Consider the following 24,047-nt stretch of genomic DNA (forward strand, 5'->3'; position numbering starts at 1 on the left):
GTTGAGCTGTTGTTAGCCTATGTATAACAGTTAGTTCTGATCTTTTAATCTGACTGGACAAGAGACTTTCTATTGATATTTCCACTTGTGCGCGTTCTAGACGGGCTGTCAGTCAGTGCAGTTACAGTGTTGCGCCACAAGGTGGTGGAACGTGACTGTCATTCAACTACACGTTCAAAAACGCTGATTCATTCATTCAAAGAGACGCTGTTGAAATCATTTTAACTTTGAGCAGAAGGCTCAGCTGACCAGCTATGCCTCGATGCTAAGACAGAGATTTTGCTTTCCTTGGACATGACAACCTATTTTCACAAATATATATGACTCTGCCTGGAGGACAGACGCAAGTAATCGCACGCACTCAGTCGATCTGTCTTGCATTCACTGTCTGTTTAGGCTTGTTAAGTGCAAATCTACGGAGCCTCTGTACAAATCAGCAAGGTACACATTATGTTATCATTACTAACTTGTTTAATATCCAGTCCACATGCATGAAGTGTAAAACGAGAAGGGCATAACCTTACGAAAAAAGAAAACACGCAAAAATCGCGGTTGCTGTGGTTTTTGCATTCCTCTGCGGTTTGCTCGTCAATAGCGCGGTATTGCGATATTGCGGTTATCGCGACAGCCCTAGCTCTGATCTTTGGTTGCACATATGCAGTCCAGTCAAACCCCAGCAGGCACCAGACGGGTGATCTAGCACCACAGCTTTAGCCCTAATGAGACTCACATAGTTTCAGTGCACACTCATTACTCCGTCAGAAGTGTAAAACGAGAAGGGCATAACCTTACGAAAAAAGAAAACACGCAAAAATCGCGGTTGCTGTGGTTTTTGCATTCCTCTGCGGTTTGCTCGTCAATAGCGCGGTATTGCGATATTGCGGTTATCGCGACAGCCCTAGCTCCGGCGGTTTACTGTAAAAATAATGTTTGGTGGTTTAGCTATAAAATGAAGAAATTAAGACAATACTAAGATATTAGTCATTTTACAAAATCATGCCATCTTTTCTATTAAATACAATTTTTTATTTTACAGTGAAATATTACAATAGTAATATTTTTTCATATATATATGAAAAAATATTACTATTGTAATTTTTTTTTTTTACCAATAACACCACTACTACCAAGTAATATTTCTCATTTCGTTTTTTAGTCATTTTTATTTTATTTTTTTATTTAGTAAATAAATAATAATAATTTTCATTATTAGAATTATCATCATCATCTTCATATAATAATCCTAAAGCAAACCACAAAATCTTGGCCAAATTGTGAATCCCTGCAAAAAAAAATTTTAATTGCATTTTAAAATCGCAATTGCAATTTTTATCAGGAGAATAAAATAAATTAAAAATGTCAAATAAAAAAAAATAATAATAATAAATTGCAATTGTCAATTACAAGAGTAACATTTATTTTTAGTAGTTTTTATATTTTTATTTATTAAAAATAAATAAATAAATAAATGATTATTATTAGTGATGCACCGATACCACTTTTTTCAGAACGAGTCCGATACCGATACTTTCATTTTTGGTACTCGCCGATACCTGTATTTTCACAGCATTTGTAATTTTTTTTTAAATATTGGGTACAGAAACAAAATAATATTAATAATAATAATAATATGAATCATGTTATTTGGCTTCATTTAGCAAACAGATATTACCTTCAGTTATTTCCACACTTAATTATACCTGTTAAAATGTATTGTATAAGCTTTTGTTACTTTCACTGTTCATTTTAATGGCGCATTAGAGCTGCTCCATTGCAGCAGCTCAATACTGTAATCACAAAACGTTTTCCTAAAATAATGCAGGGAACCACTCGTTATATATTATACGAGTGCAATCGTACTATTTTGGTGATGAAATTTGCGTCACGCGCAGTGTACACGGACCCTCGCGTACGAGTAAAAACCGAAGTATACTTTGGCCTTAAAGCAATATGCAACAGAAGTGCGCGCTCTCGGACTCTCTCTCTCTCTTGCTCGCTCGCTCTCTCTCTCGCTCTCTCCTTACCGTCAAATAACTTTAGTAACTTGTGCATTGTTTTACTTACTTGCTTTTGACATATCCGACCGAACTACAAACTTTCCAGTGATGTCTGTGAGATATTCACTCGACAAGCTCGCGCATCTGTGCCGCCGCTCGCTCAATCCACTCAGCGTGCTTTGTTTATCAGCTCGCGCACATCGTCTATCTACTCTCTGTTGTTCTGTTTTCAGTGTTTCTTTTTCTGGACACAGCTCTATTCACACGCTGTTTGGTATCGGGGCATTTTTACGAGTACAAGTACAGGAGCGCAGTATCGGGCCCGATACCGATACCAGTATCGTATCGGTGCATCCCTAACTATTATTATTGTTGTTGTTGTTATTATTATTGTTGCTGCTGTAAATCCTAAAGCATATCATAAAATTTTGGCAAAATTAAAAAAATTATAATAATACTAATAAATAGCAATTCTACAAATTGTGCAGTTCTAATTTAGACTCACAACCAAAAACTAATACATCCCTCCCTTTATATATTACATCCATACTGGAAATGCCAAACGTCAATACAGTGGCATCGAGTATACTAGAGCACAGACATACTGAACACGTCACATACCCAGTGTTCGGAGAGAAGGAGGAATCAAACGTCAACTTCAGCCCTTTAGCCAGCTGAGGAGAAGAAAGCAGCATTCGTGTTAAATGACGAGAATGTAATTCATATCCAATCAAGTGGAGCTCAGTTTTCCGGGTCTGGTACCTGGTCCTCCAGAGTGATCTCCGTGCCCAGAGTGTTGTCAGTGTTCCACTTCTCAGTGAAGGTCAGGCCGTGTTCTGCCCACTTGTACTTGGTCTCCAGCGTTCCTGCTACCTTGCTGGTCTCTGTGTTAGCCGAGCCGGAGCTCTTGAACTCCTACAGCACCAGGAGAACAAATGCGTCACACTGCATTTAGAATGTAGAATTTTAGAATCTTCCAATTTTTTAATTGTGAATTATAAAACAGATAGTTCCGGTCCTTGATTCTGATTGGCTGAGCCGCGTTCGAAGCTGTTGTAAATTACTCTACAAAGTAACATACACCTTTGTTTACGTTTGTCTGTTGCTCAGCAACCACTTTGTTGCAACCACAACTGTTTCTGAGGAACTACATTGTTTGATGGAAGAATACTGTTTTTATTAATATCATTACATTTTATTTGCTCTGTTTCGTTTTGTGAAACCGTACTACGTATATGGAATAACCGTTTTATAAAAGCAATAAGCCCCGTGAAGCCGTGGTTTACAGTGAATTTATAACACCACGGCTTCTTGGGGCTTATTGCTTTATTTTAGAATCTTGAAAACTTGAAGCTTATTATTAAAAACTGGATACTTGCAGTCTAAGAATTCAGAACAAAAAAATCTGCTGTTTGAAAATACACATCTATAAAATTGCCATAACATTTTTTTTTTAATTTAGTTAAATACCAAACGTACAGAATTCTAATAAAATGCATTGTAATATTACATTTTGCTGACACTTGTCTATAATTCAAATTTACACAACTCCAGTTGTTTTGTCATATTTCTGGCTGCATATGGATGACAGCGTTTGCAGAGCTGGAGTCAGACTGCAGCACACACACACTTTTCCCAAGATAAACATCCATGGGTCAATTAGTGCAAACATGTATGAAAACACGTGGAGCACTTCCATGTCCGTGTGATGGTCAATATCTGCTTCTGAGGGCCACAGATTCATTCTGTCCATTGTGATGATGTAGTTTTGGGTTATTTTATCTCTGACAATATCAGTTAATCAATATTCATTTTGATGCAACTGTATGGATTCTTAAATTCCAAGATCGATCTTTTAGTCTATGCTGTTTTCCGTTGATGAACAGAACTTCACGAACATTATTTGTAGCACCTGCCATCCAATAATCGCAGTGAGCTTTGAGTTTTGTCACTTTTGATATGAAACAAAGATTTCAAATTCTGTCAATTTCCATGAAAACAAGAGCTCTAGAAAGATGCATTTTGCTAAATATATACCCCAGGGTTATTATAGTTAACAAAAACTAAAACCATAAAAAATTTGTTAAAATAAGTTTAATTTCAGATAGTTGACAAAGCAACATTTCTCATTTTTATTTTAGTACATTTAACTTGATGTACTGAAATAGCTAAAACTGAAATAAAATTATATACATATTTTTTTTTAAAAATTACAAAATTTTTAAATAAAAAAAAGAATTAATTTTTTTTAATTAATAAAAAAAGATTACCAAAACTTTACCTGAAATAAAAATAGAAGAAAAAAAAAAAACGCTAAATAAAAATATTATATAATAGGATCACAAAAATACTAAAACGACACTGATATGCACTATATTACATATTAATGTTATTTTAATTAACCTGTTAGTAATATATCTTATCTATTATATGTTCATGCTTTTACGTACACTTGAATAAATCTCTCGTGAAAACAAGTTATTACAGCCACTATTTAAATTTCTTATATTTCAAAGACAAATTGGATTAGAAACAATTATATTAAATACACAACCCGCCTTATGTGCAGTTTAAATATTTGCATATGACTTTTTGAGTGTTGATTATTACTCTACTGAAATTTTGGCTCTGTTGTTAATTAAATTACAAAATTTTTAAATAAAAAAAAGAATTAATTTTTTTTAATTAATAAAAAAAGATTACCAAAACTTTACCTGAAATAAAAATAGAAGAAAAAAAAAAAACGCTAAATAAAAATATTATATAATAGGATCACAAAAATACTAAAACGACACTGATATGCACTATATTACATATTAATGTTATTTTAATTAACCTGTTAGTAATATATCTTATCTATTATATGTTCATGCTTTTACGTACACTTGAATAAATCTCTCATGAAAACAAGTTATTACAGCCACTATTTAAATTTCTTATATTTCAAAGACAAATTGGATTAGAAACAATTATATTAAATACACAACCCGCCTTATGTGCAGTTTAAATATTTGCATATGACTTTTTGAGTGTTGATTATTACTCTACTGAAATTTTGGCTCTGTTGTTAATTCTAATCTTTAATATTACAGTAATGCTTCCCTGTATAGTTTACAGCTTTAGCCGAGATATTTCTATTTTCCTTAAGAATCTAAACAAATCAATTTGATTCATAAAATCAAGTGTTCTATACACTAGTGTTTGCATTCAACCTTAGATCCGATTCTTTACTTCTCATAGCCACAACAAGCAAACATTAAACAATCTGGCTTTTCATAATGTCACATCAGCAGCGTTTTTACTGTCCCACTGTATGATTTCACGAGTGAAATATTCACATCTGGACAGAAATCACTTCAATATTTCATCAAGTTTGGCAGAAAGATAGCATTGTTGATTGCGTCTATGACTGAAATCCACTGGCTACTTACCAGTCCATTCTCTGACCTCGTTTTCAAGTCCAACTTGATAAGACCAAAGCCTACAAATGACACAGACAAACATCACTAACACACAAAACAACATGCAGCATTTCATGTTTCACACTAGGGCTGCACGATTAATCGAATGCGATTGTCATGCGCATTTTGATAGTAATGCCGGTTCTGTAATCAGCAGTAAATCATCATCACGTGCTTTCAGATGGAGCAGCATTTACTACACATAGCCGTAGTTCACTGACAAGTTACGCGATTCTGAAATCGAAGAAATCGTTCGCGATAATGACAGCTGTTTGCATAGCTTCTCAGTGAACTACGGCTCTGTGAAGTAAATGCTGCTCCATCTGAAAGCAGCCCTATTTCACAGTCGATTTTATTACAGTGTGAAATAGTCTTGAGTTTTTCCATGTCTGCTACAAGGAGTTTTAATAGAGTGCAACAGTCTAACGTACTTACAACGTGTTTTTCAGCGTTGAGTAATATATCAATATATCAACAAACAAAGTGTAGACAGGGTGTAAATAAGAGATTCATTGTGCAGTGTAAGGAGCTTCGTTGATTATAATGGAGTTTTGTGAGATCGCGATGAATTAAGATGAGTGACAGCTTTTAATGATTATTAAGGGAGTTCGTAAACGTGATATTGATTTAATACAACAGTTCATTAAACAAGAAGTGACTTATATTGTCTGACTACAACACTATTGCCTTATTTTGCTCTGTTTCATCAACAAATAGTTTGAAAGTCACAGCCGAGACGCTGCGCATCTCCATTCAAACACAGCGGTGTTTCGTTTATGAATGAACTGCGTTTTTAATTGAATCTAGTGAGTCAGTGATTCATGATTACCCATTCATAAAGAGTCACGTACTTCATTCCTGAATGAATCAGCCGTTCAAACGAATCAATTGAATGAACGATTCAGTGATTAAATCTATATTGTCTGACTATAACACTATTGCCTTATTTTGCTCTGTTTCATCAACAAATAGTTTGAAAGTCACAGCCAAGACGCTGCGCATCTCCATTCAAACACAGCGGTGTTTCGTTTATGAATGAACTGCGTTTTTAATTGAATCTAGTGAGTCAGTGATTCATGATTACCCATTCATAAAGAGTCACGTACTTCATTCCTGAATGAATCAGCCGTTCAAACGAATCAATTGAATGAACGATTCAGTGATTCAATCAGTGACTTGCCGCCACCTACTGGCAGTTTCTGTTATTTAAATCGTTCAATATTTCTATATTCAAAATTTTATATTTAAAACATTAACCTCAACATGAATTTAATTGCACTCATGCCGCCTCTGAGCCTCCTTAAACGTCTGAAAATACACCTACAAGCCACTTGTGTGTTCTTCTGTGCCACCTCTGTAGTACAAATGTATTTCTTAAATACTGATTTCATTAGATTGGTAGCTTATTCTTATTCCACTTGTTTTTATTAGAAATGTTAAAAAGCTTATAAATAGAATTGTTTGAATTTGACATAAAAGATGACATACTTTTAATATAAAGTTAGAAAAATGCCATTACAAAGGTAAAAACTAAATTCCCTGTACATTACTTTAAGGAGTCAAATATCACCTCATAATGGGAAGATTCATTTTTGATCAGAATTTTGGATTATTGATTAGAAGGTGCTCCTAAATTTTTGACTGTGCTCCTAAATTTTTTAAATTAGCGCTCTTAAGCGCTCTTAAAAAAGAAAAATAAGCAAAGAGCCCCGAGTATTTCAACTTGTTTTTTTTAAATAATCATGTTTACCAGTGGAACTCCTGGTAAAAAAAAAAAAAAAAACATTACCCATGATTCTACCAATCAGAGAAGCGAAATCACACCAAAAGAACTCTTAAGCTCCGCCCACTGCCATAAAACACTGTGAATGATGTAATCAAGTCTCCCTGCACTCTCAAACCTATCTAAATGCGTAAAATATCATGTTCCTATATACTGTACATAATCTACATCTTTAAATGAAATGAGTTTATTTTGATTATGGGATTGTAGTGCTTTTCCTTCACTAAAGCTGTTCACACTCTTGTCTTTTTGTCCGATTTTTAAATACGTTTGTAACATTGTGATTGGCGTCACAGATGGTTGGTTTGGATCATGTCTTATAACGCTTTAACAAAAACGTTTCCCTATTGGATAAATGAATGGTGTAATTCTGAAACAAAAGCTGCTCATAAAGTGGGCGGGCTATTCTATTTTGACTGATTGGTCACATGACGGTTAGGCCTCTGATGATTGGCTCCTGAAATGCCTGGTACATATGCCAGCAGCAAGGTGAACAAATCACAAACGTCGATCATTCTGATTGAAAATATCAATACATCAAACTAAATTAAATGGATGAAACAATATGAGGGTTTTTTAATGATTCGATTGATGAGGTTTAACTTGACTTCCTCTACATATTAATGTTTCTGTGATATACATATATATGCATTGTTCTTTTTTAATATTTATTTATGCATACATGCATGCATGCTGTGTGTGTATTCAGCTCTAATATAAAACCAGATGAATTCATACCATATCCTTTGGTGAAGATGTCCCGGGCAGACTTGCCCAGGTCTACATATGTTGGAGGAATGGCCATTGTCTGAAACACAGAGGTGAAGAAGGTCAGCCAGAGGAACAGATCAACATCACTGACTTTAATGAGGAACATACTGCATTTCGAAAATGTACTAAAGTCAAATGACATTCCACCTGCTTTCAAGTCTTCTGACAGACCGTGCATGTAGAAATCCACATTGTGCATGCGAACATTTCTCCGAGAAGAAACTAGATTTGTGAGCAAAACACAATGCAAATGCTGATCTAGGCGTGAATGCATGCATGAGATGAGGATCACTGCACAGACCAGAGCCCAATGGCGCAGCTTTAGGCCTCTTTCAGAGCAGATCGAGCACAGAACCATCTTTCCACTCATGCAATGCTGCAATATTTCGTTTCGATCACCTGATGACAGTGTCGTGCGTTTAAACAGCACTTGCACGTTTGATTGCGCTAGCTGCAGACACTCGATGCACGTTCACCAACGCGGCAAGGGCATTTAACGTTAATGCATTAGTCCAGGCATTGATGCGCTGCATCTCCAGCCCACTCACTACAGATTCTCGCGAGGCCTCGGTACTTTGAAGTGTAATGCACGATAAATGTCTGACTTTTGAACCCACCTGTGTAAAGTCGTGAGGACAGCGCTGGGCAGAATCAGAGAGACGTGCAGCAGAGGACGACGCCAGACTCACGCGAGAGCGTCGCGTACGCAAACGACGCCACGCCTCTGCAGAATAATCTTGAGCATCGCCCCAGCAGATTCCACATCATCCGAGATCAAACTCTATCTGGATTTATTTTTATTATTATGAAGTCTAATTTGATTACCTCTTCTTATAAATGTTTCCGTCTAAACCTAGTTTTTTTTTTTTTTGCATCATTATTTTTAAATCGTAGTTATAATTTACGCATCACCTCGAGATGAAACTACATCTGGATATTTTAAATGAGGTTTAATTTGCTTACCTCTTTTTTTTTTCAACATAGGCTAACATAAGCACAACTGTAAATTCTCACAGACTGAGACATTCATATTAATCATACTATAACAGAGAAACAAACCACCATATAAGAAATTAATCAAATACATAAACAATGTAGGGGATTAAACAAAATCACACTTATTCAACAAATCAAATACTTTCTTGGCCTTATCACTTCTCATCATTTTTAAGACCTCCATATACATGGCTAGCTCCTTTTTAAAGACAGTAAACTAGGTGCTGTTTTCAAAACATTACATTTGTGATTACAGTATTTTAATATGAGAAGTAATGTCGCAAGTAATAGATGGAAAAAATAGATATTCTTTGTTTTATCCAATTACATGGTTAATTGAATTATATGTGAATTTGATGTGAATTATATGTAAATAAATGAATTATATTTGTAAACAACATGTTCCATTTCAGGAGGACTTGTTTATGAGCTTACCTCTTCTTATAACTATTCCCGTCTATTTCTAGTTTATGTATATGACGGTTAATCGCGGTTAATCGCATCCAAAATAAAAGTTTTTGTTTACATAATATATGTGTGTGTACTGTGTATATTTATTAGGTATATATAAATACACACACCTGCATGTATATATTTCAGAAAAATAGGTTATGTTTATATATTAAATATATTTATTTTATAACATAAATTATATGAATATAAATATAGACATGTAAATACATGTAAATATTTTCAAAATATATACTGTATGTGTGTGTGTTTATGTATACATAATAAATATACACAGAACACACATATATTATGTAAACAAAAACTTTTATTTTGTATGTGATTAATCGCGATTAATCATTTGACAGCACTATTATATAATTTAAAAAATGAAAAAAAATTTGTTATAATTTTATTTATTGTATTTGTATGTATTATTTAATTGTTTTAATGATTACAATTTTATGCATTGCTAATGTTTACTCTGTTTTGTGTATTGTTACATGTGAGCTTTTCTGTTGATGCTCTTTTGTATTCTCCTAAGGTATTTGTACAGTTTTTATTGTTTAAATATGTTTTTAAAAATTAAACTAAATAGAATTGCTTATGTTTGCCCTCATACCTGTAATATCAGAAGAATGTAGTGTTGTAAGGCATAACAAGTAACGCAAGTAATCAGATTACTTTTCCAAGTAAATAAAGTAACGCATTACTTTTACATTTACAATAAAATTTCAGTTACTTTTTTAAATACTGTAAGTAACGCAAGTTACTTTGTTTTCCTATTTATTCACTGACCTCATCTTGAGAGAAATCGTCTATATAATACTTCATTTTAAAGCTACGCGAGAGAGTTTGAGTTAACAAAATAAAGTTGTTTTGTTGTGTTCGTAATATATTACACACATTTTCATCATGCATTTCATGAAGTTTAAATAAGTTTCATAGGCAAGAAATGTGTTGAATTATGTGCAAAGAGACGGCGAATTTCAAAGTTGAGAGCAGAGCATATAACTTACATATAAAATGTATATTTATTTGCAACAATTATAGTAACAGCAATAGGTCTGCACAAACAGCTAATGGTCTATAACCCTAACATCAATGCATTTTAATAACACACTGTCATGAAACAGAAAATGGTCAAAGAAATGATTGTGTTTAAAACCACATCTATATTAGCATGCAGTGCATTTTAGAATCAGCTCTTCACTGTTAATGTGTAGTTACGTCAGCGACAAAAACATTATTCCATTGCCATCAACCGTGATGTAGTCTGTTCAGGGTTTCATAACAGCAGAAAGCAACATGTGGCGCACACATCTGCTGTGAATAACACAACAATCCAGTCCACCTCTTGATCTGAAGTGTCAGATAATGCTTTTCCACTACATTACCCAAGTTGTTGACATCACACAGAGAGCGAGAAACAGCTTGCTTCCTGCCTTCTGAAAGGTATCACAAATGTCAAACGTTTGTGGTTTGTCTTTAAATGAGGTGAATCACCGCACACTTCAGCATCTTTGTTCTGCTGCCTTTTGTTTTGCTTCTAGCGAGAAAGATGATTATCAAACCCGAGCGAACGTGAAGATGCGCTGCCTGTGGAGAGATGTGTGGCGATAGGCAGTCTGTTGACAAACTGTGCGTCAGTCCTAGCTCCACAGTGACAAAACTGTTTATTAGAGGTGTTTGGCACGCATCTCTAGCCATGCTTTTTGGTTATGCTTATGCATCTATTTGCATGCTGTTCTAGGGTCCCAGAGGTCGTCGCCATTAGTGTCTGAGCTCTCTGTGCAGTTTTCTGAGATTGCTCAAGAGTCTTACGCAGGCAGGAAACGCTCAGGTAAGAGTCTGAGCGCATGTGTGGAGGTCTTCAACACCCACTCAACTCTCACCCGGCACGACAGCGTCAACATTTTCCACTCGCTCCCCGACAGCACATCGTGCACAGAGCTTAATGCAGCTAACGAATCTAGGGCAGAAGTGCTGGTCAAAAAATTGCTCATATTTTCCACCGCATACAAAAATTATGAACCTTTTTTTATGCACTGGTAGTATACAGTTTTTCACTCAAAACACGATGCTGGCAAAAGAGACTGATCTGCCATTTATTGTCTGGTTTGCAGGGGTCTGGCCTGGCTGGAAGCCTTTAAGTGTATATAAAAGTGCTAGTGTATATCTTAAAGGATTTGAGTTTTTCTCAAATACTTATTCCTCTTCGATAGTTGTTTTAAATGGTCATGCAACATACGTTTCTGTGAATACAAATACTCATTGCAGTCTCTTGATTGTTCATAAAAGCTGCATTATTAATAATAATAATAATAATAATTGCAGATGGAGTTTAGTGTGTTACACCACAGGACACGCCTGCTTCCAAACTGTTTTAATTCCCATGAACATTTTCTGAAGAAAACGTAAGGGAAAAAATTTACTTGAAAAAAGCCAAGTAATCATTTTCACTCAGAAATTCACAAATAATTACAAAGAAACGGCAGGAATTAACATCAGATTTGATAGGAAATTTTGAAGTTGAAAGTGTTGTAAAAACTGATTTGTTAAACTAAAATTTCAGTATTTCTATTTCAAAATTTTACGTTTAATCCAATGTCTTACACTCTAAAAAATGCTGGGTTGAATACAACCCAGTGCTGGGTTGTATTTAACCCAGCATTTATTTTGGAGTGTACTTGCCTCTTTTTTTTTATTATTTGTGAAATTTACCTGCAATTACCGGACCCCACTAATTTTCAAAGCCTGGGTACCGCCATAATAAAAAGGTAGATTGGTCAGATTTGAATCTGAAAAGTAAGAATGATTACTTCTTGGCTCAAACTAGTTCTTCAGAGTCAGACCCAGTCTTAACATATAGTGGCTGTTTATGCAATTGATCCCTACAGAGGCATGCAACTGATGAGCTGGACTACAAAACGGAGGAACAAAGATCTACAAAATTTGCTTTCATTGTGCAAAACCAATCAAATACTTCTTGAGGGTCGTCATGTATACAAATATACATTGCAGGCGTTTTGATTTCATTTTAGCTCACACAGTTGACCATGCAGCATCTCAGTTTCACAATGGAAAGTCAAAACCTCCTTCCGTGTGGGATTTTTGCACTTTTTTTTTTCCTGATAGTTCGCACACTCTCCTCAACAACACACATGATTCCACGTCCGGAGCTCAAACACGCAGACTGAACCTCAATCCTGTTTTTCGTCAAAATATGAGCAATCGTGATGCTTCACTTCTAACAAACAGACGAACAAACGAACATGTGGGACTAGAGCTAATAAAGCATCTGGGATGCCATCAGAAGTAACATAATCTCTGCCTTATTTGATCCGTTCGCTTCATACGGAGAACCAACAAAGAATCCTTGGCTTTTAATGAATTGCTTCCACTTGAGTGTCGCGTTATACAAATCAAAAGATTACTGTGAAGGACTAATGTCTCTGTGGTGAGCCTAGTGTCGCCATCTTTATGGCGCCTCTGTAATCAGTGCCAAGGAGAGAAGCGTGTGATGGGCATTTAGAGGCAGTGATGACTGGGAATGATGTGGAAATGGAGATGAGCATTCGTTCCCAGCATTGATCCGCAGCCAGAGATTGATGGTGGGAATGGATGTGTTGATTTGTGTTCCCACACTCATGTGTACATTTACTTTCCTGCGCTCAGTTTGATTTGCTATCATGGGAAAACATGATGGTGGATGTTTCTGCGGTTTGGTGGAGCGCTAGTGCGAACGGAAGCGACGAGGGCTCGACTTGAGCCTGAAAATTATTTTATTCGTTATATGTGACCCTGGAGCACAAAACCAGTCTTAAGTGTCAATTTTTCAAAATTGAGATTTATGCATCATCTGAAAGCTGAATAAATAAGCTTTCCATTGATGTATGGGACAATATTTGGCCGAGATACAACTATTTGAAAATACCGTATTTCATTAACTGATGTAATGTTAATAAACCAACATATTGAAGTGTTAATATCTGTTTTGAACCATTGTAATGCACTGATAACCACCAAAAACTGGTGGTGATTAGAAAGTCACATGATGAACCAAAGCTCATCACAAACAGCTTTTCTACGAGCTGAGGAGGACAATACTTATATATAGAAGGTGCACAGTGTCATTCACACAATGTTTTTAAATTCCTTGTTTTATTGTTGTGATTTTTTTTTTTCTTTTCTTTTATGTAAAGCACTTTGAATTACCATTTTGTATGAAATGTGCTATACAAATAAACTTGCCTTGCCTTGCCTTGCCTTGCCATTAGTGAATAAAACACAGCTCAAATCCTGTTCAGTGAAGACTCTGTGCTACAGCAACAAAACACTAAGGAACAATAACAATCCTTTGCTTTCTTTCTTTCTTTTTTCTTTTCTTTTATTATTTTTTTTGTTTGTTTGTTTTTTGTTTTTTGTAAATTTGCATCAAGCATAATACTAATTTGTAGTTAGTTAGTTAGTTAGTTATTAATCATGATTTTTGAAAAATGTTCTGTTCTTTGGATTTGAAATGAAAGATCTTGACATTTCCTATTGAATTCTCTCTGAAGTGTTCTGAGATGCAATCCAGTGAGTGTAAGAATGAAAGTTGCATTTTTTTTATTATGGTTCCATGAATTACCTTTAACACCCATGGAATCTAAAGCTTCTTTATATTGGAAAAAGAACATTTCTTTAGTTGTGCTTCACACTTTTTTTTTTTTTTTGAGTAAGGTTCGCAAAAAGAAGCCAGAAGAGGTTCCTTTATGGCATCACTGTTTTGGAAGCTGTATTTTTAAGAGTGCAATATACAGCTGCTGTTCTTTGCTGATGAACCTGAAATTCCTGCTCTGCACCTAAAGGGGTCAGTCACATTCAGGTTTCCTCTCAGAACCAGAATCAGTGTCCTTATACTTACAATCAATGAAGATCACTGTACACAGAAACACTTTGAGACAGTGGGACACTTAATAACAGTGCTATACTAATAATAATATAAAATATATGTTTAATTTTATGTCTTTACTTCATGCTGAGCCTAAACAGGAAAAGTCACCAGCAACCGTTACCTTAAAGAGCTACTTCTACCTGCTTTAACACACAACTAGTTTTGTTGGTTTAAATCGATGTATGTACTTTGGTTCAGTGATGACCAGTTCATTTAGATGTAGATCTAATCATTTGTTTGTTTGTTTGTCTGTTCAAAACATCCATTCAGAATGTTTAACTCTTTAATCTAAGAATAAAAGTTCCAGGAAATAATTATCAGTTTCTCGAGCATTCATATACAAAGAGTTGAAAAATAAATCATGCATGAGCATTTAAGCTGGATTTCAATGGATTAGCTATTGTTTTTTTGCTCTAAATTCTTACAGTCTGATGCTTTAGTAACTGGATTATTAATAAACGTCAAATGAAATCAAGGGTGCATGAATTAACACATGCAACATGCCTTTTTTCCCATAGCTTTTGCAGTTTGAAAGGATCTTTTTTTGTGTGTTCTTTATCATTTTCTTTCCCTTGTCCTGCTTAATGAGGGGAGAATAAAAAAAAAATACATACCACATTACAATATTCTTTCTCTTTCTTTCTTTCTTTCTTTCTTTCTTTCTTTCTCATGTTCTTTTTTTTATTTCTTTATTTCTTTATTGTTCATAAATCAGAACTAGAAATAAACAAATATTGCATCTGTACTACATTTTCTGTGAAATGAGAGAAACAATAGTAGTTAAAAAAAATACCTCTTTTGACTTCCAGTTAATAATCATCAGATGGAGAACGCATAATTAACACACATGCACACAGACATATTCACACACACACTCACACACACACACACACACACACTCACACACATACTCACACACACACAAACACACACACACACACACACACATACACACACACACACACACACACATACACACACACACACACACACACATACACACACACACACACACACACATACACACACACACACACACACACATACACACACACACACACACACACATACACACACACACACACACACACATACACACACACACACACACACACATACACACACACACACACACACACATACACACACACACACACACACACATACACACACACACACACACACACATACACACACACACACACACACACATACACACACACACACACACACACATACACACACACACACACACACACATACACACACACACACACACACACATACACACACACACACACACACACATACACACACACACACACACACACAAACACACACACACACACACACACGCGGTGGTTTGTGTTCACTCAAAGACCTAAAGAGTTATCCATCATAAGAATCGACATCCTGTCCAATGCCACATCAGTGTCCCTGTGCTCCGCTCCAGCCGCCCTCTCACCACTACAAACACACCACACCAGCTCAACACGGCTCTTCAATCTCCTCCAAGGAAAGAAAAACAAGCTAGCAATGAATGCAGTGAATCAAATCATACTTCAAAATCCCACCAGATGAATCCGGTGAAAACTGAGCGTGTGCTTTCGTGAGAATCCTGCCCGTCTGCACAACAATAATCTGAATTTTAAAATGAAACTAGAAAGCACAACGACATTAATGTCTCATAATTATAGATTTAGATACAGTAATGTTTGGATCATGTTAACAGTGAGGTTAGATGTGATGCTGCTTCAAGTTTTAAAAGATTAAAGATAGATTTTTTCCCCAAAAATATCAAATGTTTGTTACAACTGTTTGAATTCATTGTAAAAATGAAGTTATTGTGTTACACTGAATATGAAGTTCTGTCAACCAGCTAGCCATAATGCTCAACTGTTTTAATGGATTCAAATGTAAAAATGAATAATGTAAAAATGTATTTAAAAACCAGATGGCAATTATGAATGCTGTGATATCAAGCCATCCATTCTCCAAATCTTATAATATTAATATTAGAATATTAGAATATCAATGTTAGAATACTAAAGTCAGAAACACATACAGTGTTATTTTAGTATCATTAAGATACTCTTATAAATTGTATTAATATTTTGAATCTTTTTTTTCTTCTTTTTAGTAATTTTGTTGTGTGCTTTTGTCATTTTCAGTAGTTTTTCTTTGCTTTATATTTGTCTACATAGTTTCCTAAATGTTTATTTTAGTTTTAATTGTTTTAGTTTTTCGAAATTAAAATGACTTGGAAATTAGATGAAATAAAAAGTTGAGTTCATGTCAGTTCGTGGTTGTTTTATTTCAAGCAATAGAAATGTTTTTTAGTGGTTTTAATTTTAGTTTCAGTTTTAGTTCACTGCAATGCTGTGATGATACGCATCCATTCAAGCTGCTAACGAACTTATCCTATGATCATACAGTACTCTCTGCTAACAACTGAACCATTTTAATGCATGATGATGTGTGTAGAACTGATAAGAATCCAGTGGCATTCAGAAGAACTGATGCAATCATGTATATTATCAGAAGCGGGAGTCAGTTATGGTGAAACAGTAGCTGTGTTGACAGAAGATGATGTGCTGATGTAAATGCAACCTCAAGTGATTTTTCATTGTCAAGGTAAAAAAAAAAAGAATATGTTCATGCTTTAATGAACCCTTATAAAAGCATATACATGCCACATATAATATATATGACGTGGTCATACTTCATTCATGTTATTGAACATTTAATAGAGCATATATGCATGAAGACTGATGTCTCTCTGGCATCTAGTTCTCCCTTTTTCTATGTATCTGATGAACCCAGAGAGAATCCCACTACAGCAAAGAAGCAGTCGCTCATCTCAAGGTCCTGTAGGGAAACTATTGAGCCCCAAAGAGCCATAAAGCAGCTTTTCAATAAGAAGAGGGATTTATTCTCTGAATCTGTGTTGAGGTGATGTAAGTGCCGGGGTGGAAACAAATATCATTTCTGCTGTCAAATTGATACTGACATTAATAGTTCATGCAGCCAGTAAACACAACAGAGCATTTCAATTATTTCTGCTTTTCTGTTTGTTTTTAAAAAGCAAGGCATTGAGAAACCAACAGGAGACTTTACCGCCAAATGAACCTCTTTTATTCTTCTACTGTAAGAAATTATCTGGTATGTTTTCTTCTTCCAGACAATTCATTTAACCTTAGAGTCAAACTGTTAAAAATACAGAAACACCTGTGCAAGAAATTGCTTCATTAACACAGTGCATTGTGACATATTTTTTGCAGACTTTCCTTTTCTTGATCATTTTGTGGTGTGCAATGGGATGACATGAATGTGCTGAATATTGCATGCATTACTTACATATACTCCTGCTACGTTTTACTTATTCAAATGTATATGTTTGCATAGTAAAATGTGTGCTCTTTTAAAGGGCATTAAAATGTTGCATTTTATTTCAAGACTTCCCTCCTCAGGTTTGGAGATCAGTTGCTCTCAAAATCAGGTCTGAAGTCTGTTCTGATCAGTTCATGGACAGCAGAGGAAAAATGTTACATGCAAACAATGAAATGCATTTAATTATGCATGGTATAAAATACTATTTAGAAGGAGGAGAAACACTTCCCATGGCTTTTTGTTTTCGATGCCCCATCATACGGTACAGTCTTTTGCTTCAAATTCATTCATCACTTATAACAATGTCAAATGCTAATACAGTATTTTGCATATTATTGTTGTATGACATCAATACATTTTGATGTTCAAAGGAATTTTCGTCTTTTTATACAATAAAACGTTTTCTGTTAGTTGCCACTTCATGATCCTGAAGCCAAACAAGCAGAGAAGCAAATTTCACTAAATGCAATTTTTTTCATTTGTAAAATTAAGGGTAGTAGTTGAGATGCACCTGATTTAGTGATTTACTTTAACCCCTTTTTCCGTTTTGGAAATCTCCTCATGAAGTTCGTGGGAAAAAAGTTGAGATTGGATGGAAAATAATGTTTCTGCTAATGCTCACAAAGTAACATTTATAAACTGAATTTTCCACTGAGGTGAGCTGCAGCAGTGCAGCACGTTTTTGCACGATCAAATCTCGCGCATCTTAAAATAGAAGCCGCGTGTCGGTTTACAGGCAGAATGCAGAGAGAGAGCATTTCAATTATTTCTGCTTTTCTGTTTGTTTTTAAAAAGCAAGGCATTGAGAAACCAACAGGAGGCTTTACCGCCAAATGAACCTCTTTTATTCTTCTACTGTAAGAAAAAAACCAGAAAACAGACATTATCTGGTATGTTTTCTTCTTCCAGACAATTCATTTAACCTTAGAGTCAAACTGTTAAAAATACAGAAACACCTGTGCAAGAAATTGCTTCATTAACACAGCGCATTGTGACATATTTTTTGCAGACTTTCCTTTTCTTGATCATTTTGTGGTGTGCAATGGGATGACATGAATGTGCTGAATATTGCATGCATTACTTACATATACTCCTGCTACGTTTTACTTATTCAAATGTATATGTTTGCATAGTAAAATGTGTGCTCTTTTAAAGGGCATTAAAATGTTGCATTTTATTTCAAGACTTCCCTCCTCAGGTTTGGAGATCAGTTGCTCTCAAAATCAGGTCTGAAGTCTGTTCTGATCAGTTCATGGACAGCAGAGGAAAAATGTTACATGCAAACAATGAAATGCATTTAATTATGCATGGTATAAAATACTATTTAGAAGGAGGAGAAACACTTCCCATGGCTTTTTGTTTTCGATGCCCCATCATACGGTACAGTCTTTTGCTTCAAATTCATTCATCACTTATAACAATGTCAAATGCTAATACAGTATTTTGCATATTATTGTTGTATGACATCAATACATTTTGATGTTCAAAGGAATTTTCGTCTTTTTATACAATAAAACGTTTTCTGTTAGTTGCCACTTCATGATCCTGAAGCCAAACAAGCAGAGAAGCAAATTTCACTAAATGCAATTTTTTTCATTTGTAAAATTAAGGGTAGTAGTTGAGATGCACCTGATTTAGTGATTTACTTTAACCCCTTTTTCCGTTTTGGAAATCTCCTCATGAAGTTCGTGGGAAAAAAGTTGAGATTGGATGGAAAATAATGTTTCTGCTAATGCTCACAAAGTAACATTTATAAACTGAATTTTCCACTGAGGTGAGCTGCAGCAGTGCAGCACGTTTTTGCACGATCAAATCTCGCGCATCTTAAAATAGAAGCCGCGTGTCGGTTTACAGGCAGAATGCAGAGAGAGTATGCTTTTTCATTAATGTGTTATGCACGCGTGTGCAGATGAGCGCGTGCTGTGTCGAATGTCGGTTTGTGTGTCAGTGCAGGTCTCGGGCGTTGTGTGTGTGTTACGCGAGTGAAGCACGGAGGCTTGAATGGTTGTGCTTCACATCAAAGGCTCAGGCAAGTCTCTGCATTAACAAGCCCCTTTGTTTCCTGCCAGAGAGAGAGAGAGAGAGAGAGAGATTACAACAGCAGCAGCACGTGAACCCTCCATAAGCACCATTGTGGAGATGCCTTAAGCCTTGAGAGTGCTGAAATGTCCAAACTTCAATGCAATCATTATGTTTCTCAATCACTCTGAGGCAGGAAAGCACTGACCGTTGTGTATCTGGGTGCGGCCAATAAAACACACACAAGTGCACTTGAGTTAAACTGTGTTCCTTTGGATGTGGCTCGACCTCAGTTAAAGGTTGTGATTTAATTAGTCTGCTACTTAAATGTGCCTGGAGATTATTTAGGAAGTGCAGCATGTAATTTTTAGGAACTGCATTTATCCTCGAAACCATCAAAGCTTGCAGTGCCACTGAAATGAGGCAGAGTGGGGGTTTATTCCACTCAGAATGTAGCTGGAAAGCTCCCAAACAGCATTTTACTCTTCCTCTCTTGTTCCTCTTGTTTTATTTCTAGGCTATGCCAAATGTGTCACCTACCAAAATCGACCCTAGTGGTGTATATTATGGTGTCTCTAAAAGTAAAATTTATTTAAAGGGGTCATATGATGTTGCTAAAAAGAACATTATTTTGTGTATTTGGTGTAATGAAATGTGTTTATGCAGTTTAAGGTTAAAAAAACACATTATTTTCCATATACTGTACATAATTGTTTCTCCTCTATGCCCCGCCTTTCTGAAACGCGTCAATTTTTACAAAGCTCATTGTTCTGAAAAGCAAGGTGTGCTGTAAATCGCTTTTAAATCTCTGGTTATGCAATATTATCACCAAATATTAGATTCAATCTGTCTATCAACTTGCTTTCTTTCAATTAGCACAGGTTTAGTATTTCTTTTTTTTTTTTTTTTTGACCTGATTCGGTTTTTGAGTGAAAAAGCATTATTTGTGGATAACTTTGACGATGTGAACACACTGAGGTGCATAAGCTCTGATCAATGAGGCCTACGATCAATCAAGAAATACGAAACCTGTGCTAATTGAAATAAAACAAGTTGATGAAAAGATTGAATCCAATAATTGATAAGAATAGAACTTAACAAGGACAGCACAAGTGCAACAATGTGTAGAAAACAATCCCAAAAGAGTACAACAATTATCACAATTTTGGGGGGAAGTTGTTATACCCTCTGTGAGCAAAGTTAGTTGGTTTTAGTCCAATGCAGGAACATTAACTAGCATTTTCAGCCAACATGAGGGTTAATTGCAAAAATGTAACAACAGCGTTTGCTCTCTAAGAGTAGCTCAGTCAACGTGTTACCTTTGCGTTTCCTGCCCCTGTGGCTTAGAAAATGGTAAAATACACGCCGACATTTGAAGTCACACAAAAGACAAATGCTAAAGAGAAAGAAATGGTCTAGGCCAGCTGAGGAACAGCCCCTAAATCTGACACTAGAACATAAACCGACTTATTCAGTCCGAAACAAAGAGTAAAAACCAGAGCGCTATCTCTCAGACAGCATGCAAATATGAGCTCAGTGTAGGAAAACATTGAGAAATCATTAAGAAAGTGATGTAGAAAAACTGCTTCCATGATAAGCAGCTGTCTATATTTAATCAAGGCAAATAAACAAGGTCTCATTTATAATTTAGATTTGCATGCATTAAACAGGCCATTTTTAATCCATTTATTAATATGCATGGAAGATATTGTATAAATATGCAGCCTTATGCAAATACTAGACACATTTTTGTTTGTATTTAATTCTTATTCCCAGCTGTAGTTCGTGACAGAAAATGGACTCAATTATTATTGCACAGCATGGGAAGGCATAAATTTTTTTTTTCAATTAAAACTCAAAACGCCAAAAGAGCAGAAAAATACAAAATAAGTCAAGAGGGTGATTGCTCAATAATTTACAAACAATTCCACAAGTGTGTCATTTAAAAAAGTTATGTCACACTTTACATTGCAGTCTTGGTTTTTATGTGCAATTCTAACCAAGTACATGTATTTAGTATGCCATTATTTTGTGTAGTAACCTATATGGGTAATTAGTAACCGTAACATGTAATAGCTTTTTAGTCAGTGTAATAGCTTTTTTATGATTTAATGATTTAATTATTATTATTATAATTTGGACTCAATTATTATTGCACAGCATGGGAAGGCATAAATTTTTTTTTTCAATTAAAACTCAAAACGCCAAAAGAGCAGAAAAATACAAAATAAGTCAAGAAGGTGATTGCTCAATAATTTACAAACAATTCCACAAGTGTGTCATTTAAAAAAGTTGTCACACTTTACATTGCAGTCTTGGTTTTTATGTGCAATTCTAACCAAGTACATGTATTTAGTATGCCATTATTTTGTGTAGTAACCTATATGGGTAATTAGTAACCGTAACATGTAATAGCTTTTTAGTCAGTGTAATAGCTTTTTTATGATTTAATGATTTAATTATTATTATTATAATTTCTTCATAAGCTCCAGTTTGGGAAATCTTGACGTAATGTTTAATGCACTTCATATTGTTAATAACAACAAATGGAATATATTTTCTTTCTCTTTGTATTTTACATCAATATGGTACAAGATTACCCTATTTAAATCAATGTGATAAACAAGTTAGGTTAAACGTAATCTAAAAGTAATCAAAGTAGTTTGATTATATTACCTAAAATGTGTAATGAAATGGATTTCGTTACCAGCTACAATTTTTGTCATGTAGTTTGGAATCAGTAATAGACTGCAATTTGCATGTAATCTATCCAGCAATGTGTATATATATATATACTGTATGTTTAGTTGTTGTTTTCCAAGTATGTTGACTGCATACTTGGGACAAATACTTTTCCAATGCATGCAAAAACCTGTTATCTGTGACTTCAACACTGGAGCTCTTCTTCATGGTTTATTGTTTGCTGTGTTGGGAAGGTTAGTTTAGAAATGTAATAGGTTACAGATTACAAGTAGAATGTAATAAGTAGTCTAACTATTTCAATTACTTTATTGATTACATTTGATTAGCCTACTTTTTGATTACTTTTCTAAATTTCCAATGAATGTTTTTAACTGTTAATCATTTTGAAACATGTAAAGCAGGCAGGTTTAACCTTACAGAACTCAACACTGATTACTCTCAGACTTTCAAAACCCTTCATCACTTGAATTAAGCTTTTAATAATTTAATTTTAAAGCACAGCTGCCACAAAATCAGATTTTAGCACCTCTTTTTACGTTGAGATGAGGTTAAATACAGATTTAAAACCATAACAATAAATAATTTAGTAGCTATCATACTGTTTTGGAAATCAAATATTTGCATAGCTATGAGAGGAAACACTGGCATCTAACAATGGCTTGGAAAAACAGTTAATCTTAAAAAATATTTAAATTACGTAATATAGTTACATGTTACTAGTTACTTCCCAACACTGATTGTTTGTTTGCTAAAACACAATAAACACCTTGATGATGGGTTCCCTCTTGGTCCATTTTTTCCCAATTAACAGAATTATTTACGCGCTAAACTCTCCAATATTTTAGTGGAGTTTCCAAATTTAATTGAGACTGGTCTAAAGTATTTTTCAGTTACCTCAATTATTCAAACATTTTCAATTAGTCATCATTAACTAATAGCATCAACATCTGGTCTTTGATAAGTGACCCTGCAGCACAAAAGCAGTGTTAAGTCGCTGGGGTATATTTGTAGCAATAGCCAACAATACATTGTATGGGTCAAAATTATAGATTTTTTTTTATGCCAAAAATCATTAGGATATTAAGTGAAGATCATGTTCCATGAAGATATTTTGTAAATTTCCTATCGTAACTATATCAAAACTTAATTTTTGATTAGTAATATGCATTGCTAAGGACTTCATTTGAACAACTTTAAAGGCGATTTTCTCAATATTTAGATTTTTTTGCGCCCTCAGATTCCAGATTTTCAAATAGTTGCATCTCAGCAAATATTGTCCTATCCTAACAAACCATACATCAATGGAACACTTATTTATTTAGCTTTCAGATGATGTAGAAATCTCAATTTAAAAAAAACTGAACCTTTTGACTGGTTTTGTGATCCAGGGTCACATATTTTATTTTATAGTTTTGGTGCGGATACGATAGTTTCTAAGGTTGTGCGTCCTGCATCAAAAAGCCCCGAAACTAAAGAGTGTCGTGTTCCTTTAAGAGCGGACCCGCCCCCCCCGGCTCATCGCAGCTGTCAATCACGCG

The 24,047-nt window shown here is 34.9% G+C and overlaps 1 protein-coding gene across 1 annotated transcript in view; it reads right to left on the reverse strand.

The window, feature by feature from the left end:
- Positions 1 to 8,752, reverse strand: part of LOC107742456 (voltage-dependent anion-selective channel protein 1) — a 17,550-nt gene extending 8,798 nt beyond the window's left edge. The window contains exons 1-5 of the mRNA XM_016555421.1: positions 8,630 to 8,752; positions 7,980 to 8,049; positions 5,429 to 5,478; positions 2,760 to 2,912; positions 2,562 to 2,671 (exon numbers count right to left, since the gene is read on the reverse strand). Of these exons, the coding sequence (XP_016410907.1) occupies positions 2,562 to 2,671; positions 2,760 to 2,912; positions 5,429 to 5,478; positions 7,980 to 8,046 (380 nt within the window). The 5' untranslated portion in view covers positions 8,047 to 8,049; positions 8,630 to 8,752. The remainder of the gene's footprint in view (positions 1 to 2,561; positions 2,672 to 2,759; positions 2,913 to 5,428; positions 5,479 to 7,979; positions 8,050 to 8,629) is intronic.
- Positions 8,753 to 24,047: the final 15,295 nt, after the last annotated feature.

This window comes from Sinocyclocheilus rhinocerous, unplaced genomic scaffold (assembly GCF_001515625.1).
Source record: "Sinocyclocheilus rhinocerous isolate Xijiao unplaced genomic scaffold, SAMN03320098_v1.1 scaffold1427, whole genome shotgun sequence".
NCBI classification, from domain to species: Eukaryota; Metazoa; Chordata; class Actinopteri; order Cypriniformes; family Cyprinidae; genus Sinocyclocheilus; species Sinocyclocheilus rhinocerous.